This window comes from Arachis hypogaea, chromosome 11, assembly GCF_003086295.3.
Source record: "Arachis hypogaea cultivar Tifrunner chromosome 11, arahy.Tifrunner.gnm2.J5K5, whole genome shotgun sequence".
NCBI classification, from domain to species: domain Eukaryota; kingdom Viridiplantae; phylum Streptophyta; class Magnoliopsida; order Fabales; family Fabaceae; genus Arachis; species Arachis hypogaea.
This window is the reverse complement of record NC_092046.1, coordinates 47,476,173-47,486,891: the sequence shown is the minus strand read 5'-3', so window position 1 is coordinate 47,486,891 and position 10,719 is coordinate 47,476,173. Positions and strand designations below refer to the sequence as shown.

The window sequence follows — 10,719 nt, the reverse complement described above, 5'->3', positions numbered from 1 at the left end:
CTAAATTATTTAATTTTACTATTAAGTTAATTCAACCAAATAGTGGTTACAAGTCTTTTATTGCTTATTTTTCTTTTTAGTCATGTTTAGTGTTTATTTGGGCGTCACTATCTTGATAAAAAAATATTTTTGAGTAAACTACAATTTCTAACCATAAAAGTTAAAAACGCTGACATATCTATTTATAGAAGACAAAAATTACCATTTGTACCCATAAAAATGGCTTTTGCAAGCAAAATTATCCAGACCCTACAAAATTAAATAAAATTTCTAAACTACCATTCTCTCCACCACTACTACCATCGTCTCTCCCCTCTCTCTCAATGTTCTCAGCAACCCAATCCCAACATCGATCACATCGCCGCTCAATACCACCGCCTCGCCCTCTTCCTCAATCGTCACCCTAACTCCTTCCGCTTTCCGGGATTTGCCGCCAAAACTTTTGGAAGATAAACACCCTGAGAAAAATCACTAAAGACAAACAAATTCAGCTCAAGGAATCAAAATGAAGCAGAAGAGAAGAAAGGCGAAATTAGTATACCCGAAGCGGCCGGTCTTTCAAGCATGGCTGTGCTTGCTGCTGCCTCCAATCTTGGAGATGCTGACGAAATCCTCCTCGGCGAAAATGGCGTCGTTATAAGCGAGGAGGGCGGGACCTTGCCACTGGACAAGGGTGTCAGAGAGAAATGAGTCATGGCGGTGAGAGCGGCAGTCGAGGCAAAGGGAGACGGTAGTGGCGCCAGCATCGTTGGCAGTCGATTATCCATTAAATTACGAATGTGACTATAATTAGAATTTGCTTTTATCTTTCTTATTTTCAAGTTATTGCTTCTATGGTTGGCGTGGTGAGACAGAAGAAGAGGTTGAAGGGGGAAGCAGAGCCTGCAGTTGAGATCAGAGTCGAAAAGGTAGAGGGAGGAGGAAGGGTGGTGATGGCGGTGGTGGTGATGGTAATGGCAACAGTGACGGTGGTAGTTGGGGAGGAGAGTGGTGGTAGAGTTTGAAATTGGAGTAGTTGAAAACATTGAGAGAGAGGGAGAGGGGGGAGAGACGATGGTGGTAGTGGTGGAAAGAAGGGTAGTTTAGGAATTTTATTTAATTTTTTATGGGTACAAATAGTAATTTTCGTCTTCTATGGGTAAATATGTAAACGTTTTCAACTTTTATGATTAAAAATTGTAGTTTACTCGAGATCTTTTTTTTATTATTTTTTAGCATGTTTGGCAAATTTCTAGTAATAAAAGTAAAAACACTAAAAAAATTTAAAAAATATCTCTTTTGAGAAGTTATAATTTATATCTTTTTTTAAAAGATCTATTTTCCTTAAAAAAAAAAAGATGTTTGTCATGTAATAAATAAACAAAAAAATACTTTTATATTGTTATACCCAAATATAATTTATAGATGAAAAGATCTTTTTGCATGAGATATCTAAACATAAAATTATTTTTACTTTTATATAAGATCTTTAAAAAAAAATTTCTTAGAAACTCACTCAAAAAAAATTTTCTTAAAAACTCACTCAAACAAGTTCTTAGTATAAATTCACCAAATCCCCCTTTTTTATTAAAAGCATTGTACTTAAATATTTGGTGGTTTTTGTTATTTCTTTTGTTTGTTGCATCTATATATTTATATACAATTTGAAAGGTTGGTTGTGGTCAAAGTTTATCGTGTTAAAACTATTGTATACAATAATTTTGTTATATTAGAATTCTTAGTTGGCTTCCCGTGCGGACATTCAACTAGTATTTTCATACAACTGGAACCGATCTCTCTACATCTATTTGAAGACGTAGCTGGTAGTCATCAAGATCGAAATCAACTCTTCCTCTACAGTCTACACAACTATGCAAAGCAGGAACCTAGGCTTGTACGCGTGAACCAAAATTGTTTGATAATATCAAAGTTCAGAAATATAGAAATACTAAGGCCATGGAAATAAAGACACAAACAAAATTGTTTGCTTGTCTCGTTTCTATATTTGTTTTCTTATCCAAACAAGTTTAAATTCCTACACATTTCTATATCTGTTTAGAGACCGTTGTCAAAAAATAAAATAAAATAATCCAAACAATCAAAGAGAAAGAGGCAGTGTTTCTCAAGCATGCAGGAGGATGAGCCAGTAGCGAAGGGATCAAATTTGGGCATTTTGAAGGCAGGAGATGGGGTTGCAGATCGAGGTTGCCACGGGCGGCTGCCCTTCATAGCAGTGTAGCATTGTTGTACAACAAGAGTTGTGGCAGCATGGATTGCAGCGGTGATCGGTTATGGCACCGCAATGCTGCCCGTTGGTGGGGGAGAGTAGGGTCAACGAAGATGCGAGGTTGGAGATGGCTGCTGTTTCAGAGTTCAACTGTTTATGGACATGAAAAGAACCGAGTTGGAGGAGGCTCTTCATATTGGTTACTGCTCGCCAAAGTAAGTGGGCCTATCCCTTACTAGAAGGCCACCACCACCAGCACCTAAAGCCACCTGTGACCTTGGCATTTAAAGTAAAATAACACCTATGATGTATATTATATAGAACACTGGGGCAGGGCAAGAGATCTTGTACCACCATTCTTGTGTCTCAGATCCCAACCAACTATGATTATGACCATAAATAAAATTTGATATTTACAGCTGAATTATCTGCTCAAAGTTCAACCTCATGAAGATCACTAAAACTGCCACTGCCACTCCTTGTAGGAGGTGCGCTCATCGAAGAAAACTGATTAGGCATATACACTGATGGTGGCATTCCCAAAGCTTCCCCTAGAGGCCTAACTTCACCCTTCCTCAACGGGCTAAATGAAGTGCTAACACTACTATCCCATGAAGCTCGCCGTTGAAGGGAACCAGGGTTGCCACTATTTGTCATTGTTACCTGGTTTGAGATGTGACCCATACTTGGAAACTTTTGTTTGGGCAATGGTGGCTTGGGACTGAGGGGTTGGGGGGACCAATCATTCCCTGAAGATGTAGACGGATTTTCATTACTCGAGGTATCTTCTTGATTGCTTTCTGTTATACCCGTCATCGTCTGGTCATTTGATGATGGTGCAGGAGACGGAATGAAAAACTTTGCATTGGCTCCAAGAGCAGGTTTGACAGATGCAACAGGTGGCAATTGAAATAAGTTTGCAGAGCTTCCACCACCTTGGTTGAAGGTATCAACATACCTGGATAATCCATATAAGCTATATCAATTCTATGCATTCAAATGCATTAAATGACAGAGAATGACTATTGATAATAAACTCTTCCCCTTGTTTCAGGAAAGTAATCGAGCTGCAAACAAGAGGCAGCACTCATATGATCTTCCTTTAAATTTTCTATTTTTATACTATTTTATCTTTTTCCTGTTTAAATTACAAATACCATGTGTCGAACTTGGTTTGAGCCAGTCAATCCACTATAAGAAACATTTCCTTGCACTTTTTTTTTTTCATTCCCAAGACTCAACCCTCAGCCACTATATAAAGGGAAACAAGTGGTGCACCACTTAAACCAACCAGCAGCCAGGAGTGGATTCACATGTGCTCTTCCTAATTTCATTACTTTTCATATTTGATATTTCTAATGTGTACATTATAGTTAGTCTACAAACTAGAACAAAAACCACCCTTGATACTTATTTATATTTTTATGGCTACAATTCTTGCGGTTCTGAAAGATCTCAATCTTCCAGTTTCTTAATTAGTAGATAAACCAACAACAGGAGGACAAATTTACATCGATAACAGACAATTACTGCATATAGCAAAAGTTGAACTCTGCTTCCAATAGCAACATGATCATTGAAGATTAAAAATTATATTACCTTGATCGAACACCCATGCGGCCACGTGCAGAGAATTGGTTTGTGCTAGGTGGCATTGGTGGCATCCCAGGAGAACTTGAAGTTCTCAAATCAGAGCCACCATTGGAAGGTGATCCTTCTGTTTGTAATGCAGATTTCAAGTTGTATTCAGTTGAACCATTCTGGAAAACAGCATTTGTTGGTGGCGGCGGAAGTGCAGTTTCTTCAGCTGGAGGTTCCGCACCTTCCTCTACCCATCTCTTCAGTTTTTCGTCATAGTAGAATTTGTTCTTTTCACCCAATTTAGCCTTCATAGAGCAGAATAAAGCCCTTTAAATTGGCAATCACTGTGAATAGAAAAAGAAAATAAAGCATGGAATATTGAACAACTAATAATACCTGTTTGCCAGTGCGAGGCCTCAAGACTAACCCCACCGTCTTTTGCAAAAGTTGTGAGCCAAAACCAAAGCGGGAGAAGCGTGAAGTTCCCCCTGATACTGCCTCTCGTACTTGTGCATCAGGTGAAGTTTCCTATGATGAAAGAGAACAACTTCATTCTTTTATTTTTGAAGTTACAATACAATACTAGAACTCAACCAAACACATGAAAAGCAGAAGCAGAAAATGTCCAAAATACACCTTTCATATTAATCACACACCTGTCTGGGGCTTCTACCAAAGTCTGGCTCCGAAACACTTCTATTGGGCATTGTCATTTTATTATTGTCAGTTGTCCACTCGGTTATGGGTTCCATAGAAACAGATGGAACTAAGGATGACATGGCCATCGTTGATTGGCTACTGGCTACTCTCTGCGTGTGTGCCACAGAGTGATGATGCTGTTCATTTCCATGTACAGCTCCTTGTGATGATGATGGAGCAGGCGGGGGTAATCCACCAACAACTTTATGAGCAGTACTATCAAAAAAGTTGAGCAATTTGCCCACTAATTTTGCAGGGGCCAAATTTGCAGCATATCCACCCTGAATAGATATTGTTAAAGGAGATGAACATTGCCAAGACTATCAAAACAATGAAGACTCAATCATGGTAAGGAAGTACCTGTTGGTGGGTTCTAATCCTCTCCTCAAGAGACAATACCAATTGTTTCCATGTTTCTACTTCCGGTGTCCTGCCAATTTTTAAGGATTTCAATGCTGCTTGACAGTACCTGATGTCAGAGAATAATGATTATTAGTTTGGGAACACAAAAGCTAGAATCATAGATCACGAAATATGAACTTACTTCAACGAGTCTGAAATCTTTCCCACTTCAGCAAGCATATAGGCATATATAAGCTTATATGGCTGGAATGGAACCAAAATAAACTGGGAGTTTCCAATCACCTTCGAATATTCGTATAATTCAGTTCTCTGTTCATGTAACCATTAGAGAAGTTTTGAGCAGGTATAGAAACACAACTTACAAAAAGTGAATCATATTGAGGATAATATTATTTTACAGATACATGTCAAGGTAGCAAAATTCTGTCACAGAGAGATCACAAGGTTTTAAAAATGTTACAGTATTTTTCTGATTGACCTAGGATTGGAGAATACCAAAGATTTAATTTTAAAGATCCCCAAAGTACATTCAAAACATGTAAAAGCAATAGAACAACCAATTTTGTGGAAAAGCTAACTTAAGAGCTCACGAGATTTCATCGAACCTGGATAGCTTCTGGACTAGCATAAGTTCGAGGAAATTTCCAGTGATCTGCTCCTAATAGACAGAGCCTTGCACTGTCTGAGTATGACTCAAAGTTTGCTTCAGCAACTAAATAGCATATGTGTGCAGCGGTGATCTAAAGTACAAATATCAAATAAGAAAAGATACTGAAATTAGTTTTAAAAGAGAAAAAAATCAATAATAAAAAAACACATTGAGAAAAAGTATACCTCACTTCTCTCCTTCCACAAGCTATCACCTAAATGAATAATTACTAGTTCATCATCTTTGGTTCTGTTTGCAGTTATTACAGACAGATTCTCTTCCCAATCATCAAGCATGGCATTAGATCCTAACTGAAAAACAAGACTTTTAACTTTCCCAATCAATCAAAAACCAATAAACTTTGCAACTACTGAAACCGTAAAGTAAGAAAACATCTAAAATTACACAAGTCAATCCGTGTATTATGGTATTATCCTATTGATATCACCTGTGCAGACTGCTCAGGCATATTAAAGGCACTGGGATTCCCTCCAGTTGAGCTGTCAGCAGAGAAAACTTCAGCAGGTTGTCCAGCAATTAGAAGGCATAATGTGCGCAGAGGTGACCCTGCAACCAGTTGTCGAAGGGCCATTTGCTTAACTGTATCAACATAGAACTGCAGTGCAAATATTTACCAAATTCATTCCCCCAACAACGTCATTATGAAAAAGGATTGTAGAACACATAAGGAACTGTCTAGCTCAGCAATTCAGGATCAATAGTTGTCCAGTATACAATTAGTTAAAACTTGCAGCTGACCTGTTCACCAAGTTGTGAAGCAAGTACAAGTGCAGGGCCCCACAATTGACCTTCTTGTGCACATTGCAAAGCCTCCTTCTTTTTGCCCGAGACAAGAAGATTTTGTACCTCAGAAGCCGTAGCCTAGATCAAAATCAAAATAATTAATGCTTGCAAATTCAACAAACCCTAGAGGATGGGAGCATAGTCAGGAATTAATACCCACCCGCATTCTTTCTTCTGGAGGCAAGTTTTGCAGGCAATGGCTCAGGATGCCATACTGAGTGAAATCCTTACTAGTCATCTTGACTGATGCAAAGAGTTTTGCAACTGCTGATTCAGGAGTATCATTTTCCTGCATTTAATTCCAAAAGTTACCAAACCTGGTTTTTCATGAGATGAACAGCATTACAACATTAATGACTCTGAATTTAAACTAAAGGAACATGATAAGTAATAAAGTTAATCATAATTCATAACTAATCGAAATCAACCAAAAATATTTCAGGGCATTGGGTACAGATAATCCAGACAGTTACAGCAGCCAAATTAATCACCAACTGAATTCCTTCAGTCTGCCTGTATGCATTTGAGGCCTTGTTATTAACTTATTATTATTATTATTATTATTATTATTAGAACGTTTGAAACCTTATATTAGCACCCCTTGAAAGCCATAAAAGCTGTCCTCCTCTTGCTAAGCTAGAGTAGATACCACTGTCCACGTCTACCCGAATTCTTTCCTTGTTAACTCACAGCACTATGAATGAGAAATCAGCTTTCCATAATTGTTAAACCATGGAAAGAGAATAGGGAATAGAAGCCACGTTGGAGATCATTATAATTTAATAAAGCGTTCAAAAAGAGTTGACTGAAACATGCAGGAAAAAGAAAAGGTAGATTCCATCTGCATCAATAGTACAGCAACATGAAGGGTAGCAAATATAGAAGGTAGAGAACTAGGTGTGCAACATATGCAATTATGCATATAACAGCAGAAACTAATACTTTTGCAGTTGCTTCATTGCACATAACATCTCTCAACAGAACTTCATTGTTAAAGGTATGGAAAATTAAATGAACAACGGCAAAAAACAAGGAAACGATAAATAATTCACAAGCATATAGATTTAACTTACTTTCAGTATGGTATCTGTGCCAAATGGAGAACGTAATTTCCCATAATGTTGACAGGCTATTTTAAGCAAGGAGAGAAGGAGTCTCAACCTTTCACCTTTCTTATAATCCATATCAGGTGATCCACAGTTTGCAATCCGCTCATCTATCCATTTGTACAAATCTTTACTTCCTACACTCCCACCAACCAAAGGTCCTGGGAAAGATTGCTGGGTCAGTGCATGAAAATAATCACTGGAAGAACCCATGCTTCCCCTGACAACTTCCATCACGTTCAACACAGAAACTGAACCTTGAACAGCAGCATCCTTCAGAGAAAGCCAATGATAGAGTTAATCATTGTAGAAACTAAATTAAGATTTAACTATGTAAGCATAGATCAAAACACTTTAGAGCAAATTAAGAATTAACCTGGCTACCAAAGGATGAGCTCATGAGACTAGAATCCTTCATTACAACAAGTTTTCCACCAAATCCAAAGGTCACCAAGGCATGGGGAGGACGTCCAGCTGATGATCTTCCAGCATGAGGAGCGTAAGAATACTGATTCCCGCTCTGAAATGATTGCTGGGAGTAACTAAAGGATTTCTGACTTTCAGCATAATCATTTGAGAAACTTTGGTGCTCATCATACTTTGTATTTGAATAATTTAAATGTTGAGTATGATCTGCACTAGGAGCAAAGCTTTGCACTCCAACATTACCATTAGATTGATGATGATTGTGGTTCACTTTATTATACATAGGAACTGATCCAAATGAACTAGAAGTACTCTGTTGATCTTTGTTTACAGAAATACTTGATCCATAAGAATGATCCAATTGCTTGTTTCCAACAGAAGATGCATGATCCCCACTTCTATTAACAGTTTCAGTCGTGTAAGAGTTCCAGCCTTGCTGATGGTTAACACCATACGAACCACTCCATCTGCCATCCACAGCTTGACCACTAACATCCTGTGAGCCATAACTGCCAGCTTGGCCGAATTCTGTATACAAATTATTATCCGTATGCAAAAAAGAACCAGTAGAAGCATGACCATTTTCTAGTCCCTGAGCCGTGGATTGAACTGATGAATTGTAAGTATCTAATGAGCGCCATTCTTGGGCAATTGTGTCATAATACCAACCGGGATATTGAAGATCGAAATACATATGTTCTGGATACCCATTGTTCCCTTGCGAAACCTGATTCCAGTTAGATACACTTTCAGTTGTACCAGATTGGGCTAATGTTCCTGCAATTGACTGAGAAGGTTGTTGCTCATAGGAGATCTCTGCTGCAGCATCAGAAGCAGCAGGCCAACCTGCTGCCACTGCTGCATTGCCATCAGTGCTTCCCTGAGTTGCAGCTGTTGCATTGTCATCTACTTGATACCATTGCCCAGTATTGTAGTCATACTTCCATCCAGGATAAAGACTCTCCCAGTCCTGGCTGCTACAGAGATCTTGACCACTTGTGCTATTTCCAAGAGATGCATCATAAGCTTGACCCTCTTGGTATTGCGCATACGTAACCGAACTGTTAAATCCATCACTTTGGATTCCATTATCATGTTTCACTTCACCATTAGAACCACCATACACTTTCGCACCAAAATCCCCGCTAGACTGATCCCCAAATTCGCTGAAAAAGTCGGAAAAGCCTTCGCCTCCACTAGAATCCATATTAAAAGCATTCCAACCGACTTGCTTAATCTCTGGACCGGCAGTTCCATTGCTCTTGCTGGCATTTGAATCCTTCAAAACATCGGATCCGGTTCCATGAATTCCTGGATCTACAGTCCCTTCACTCAAGGACGCCATAAAACCTCCCTTTTCATAATCACTTGCAACGGTTCCAACATTGGATTTATTGCCATCATCTTCTCTATTCAGCTCAATCCCACTCTTGCCAACACCTGAATTCTCAGAAGCGACGCTGGCATCGGCATCACCGATTCCCAGATTTGCAAACACTTTGGCGGCATCATCGGAATCACTGCTTACATCTTGGGCCATGCGCTTAACAGGTGCCACGTGGACATCATCGTCCTCAACCAGCTTATCGAAGAAATCCTCATCCGTCTGATCCTCCAACTGAAATGGAGGATTCGAAGCCATCTCCTCCAAAAACCCTAATCCTTGCCAACCAAAAACTCAATTCCCTATTCCCACTATACAATCCCTAATTTCGCCTTCTAACAAAAAATCCTAACCTCCGTAACGGAGCTTTAACTCGAGATCCAAAAGACTCAAGAATTCACTGCTCCAAAAAACAAGCACAATCTCGAGTTGCCGAAGTCGCAAGATCTGCGAACTCCAAAATCGACGAAATCGGAGAACCTGCAAATCAACGAGGAAAATTCGAAGGAAAAAGCATTACCCGGAAACTGCAAATCTTCAGCCTCGATCAAACGCACCGTTTTGTGCCGCGAAGCAAAAGGAAGGGGAAAAAAAAAAGATGAAAAATCAAAGCTGTGCGCAATGAAAATTTTGTTTTTTCGAAGAACTGAAAGAGAATCAGAGACACACGAAAAGAGAGAGAATATTAGTAAACAGACGAAAGCCCTCGATCTCGCAACACTCCACCTACCACCGTCACAAAGAGAACTACCCTCGTATTTCAATTTTGGATTATTTATTTATTGTGGCATCAACCCTCGATTCAGCACCCTTTCTTTTATGACAACTTGATTTTTAACTGAAATAAAAATAACAATCTGTTCTTAACTATAAAGTTATAAGCCAGAGTAATCTTTGATAACAAGATAGGAAAGACATTTGACTTTTTAATTCTTATCATCATCTCAGGCTGAATTATAATTTATTTTGGTTAAAAGTAAAAGAGTTTAATTTAAAGTTTAATTTAAAAAGTTTAATTTTGATATATTGATAAGTATAAAATATTTTATACATTGTATAATTATATTGATTGGATGACTATTCATACGATCAATATAAAAGATAGTTATTTTTATTGATGTGGTGTTACCTAATTGAATGTATATGTAAAACTATTTACGTAAGATCAGTATATCAAAATTAAATTCTAATTTTAATGGGTTAATAGTATAAAAAGTTTAAATAGTCAATACAATTATTTTTGTTTTTTAAAATAGTTATTTTTAAAGATTATATATATATATATATATATATAAAACTTTTTATAAAACAGCCTAAGAAAAATTAGATTCAAAACAAAATTATATTCTATAAACATACAGTAATTCTTGGTCAACATGCCAAATAATAAAGTTCTTACTATATCTTAATTAATTTTACGTTTGTTTTTATTATACACATGTAGTAAATAAAAGGTTAATTTAATAGGGCCTAAAATTCAAAATGTATTATAATAGGCACA

At 37.8% G+C, this 10,719-nt stretch overlaps 1 protein-coding gene across 1 annotated transcript; it reads right to left on the bottom strand.

Annotated features, from left to right (window-relative positions):
* Positions 1-1,938: 1,938 nt before the first annotated feature.
* Positions 1,939-10,089, bottom strand: LOC112720809 (protein transport protein SEC16B homolog). Its single transcript, XM_025771902.3, has 13 exons — positions 7,785-10,089; positions 7,376-7,681; positions 6,463-6,591; positions 6,258-6,380; positions 5,947-6,114; positions 5,684-5,809; positions 5,455-5,589; positions 5,031-5,158; positions 4,847-4,955; positions 4,444-4,767; positions 4,184-4,315; positions 3,806-4,092; positions 1,939-3,164 (listed from the first exon to the last, which is right to left on the bottom strand). The coding sequence occupies exons 1-13, from the start codon at positions 9,474-9,476 to the stop codon at positions 2,639-2,641; spliced, it is 4,185 nt and encodes a 1,394-aa protein (XP_025627687.1). The 5' UTR covers positions 9,477-10,089; the 3' UTR covers positions 1,939-2,638.
* Between the last annotated feature and the right edge of the window lie 630 nt (positions 10,090-10,719).

What these genes read in the sequence shown, in the direction of transcription:
- LOC112720809 (XM_025771902.3), bottom strand. Translation starts at nt 9,476, where the DNA reads ATGGCTTCGAATCCTCCATTTCAGTTGGAGGATCAGACGGATGAGGAT. An exon ending in TGCCTGAGCAGTCTGCACAG is followed by an intron (nt 5,810 to 5,946) that starts GTGATATCAATA and finishes CTTGTTTTTCAG; the next exon opens with TTAGGATCTAATGCCATGCT. An exon ending in GGCCTCGCACTGGCAAACAG is followed by an intron (nt 4,093 to 4,183) that starts GTATTATTAGTT and finishes TGCTCTATGAAG; the next exon opens with GCTAAATTGGGTGAAAAGAA.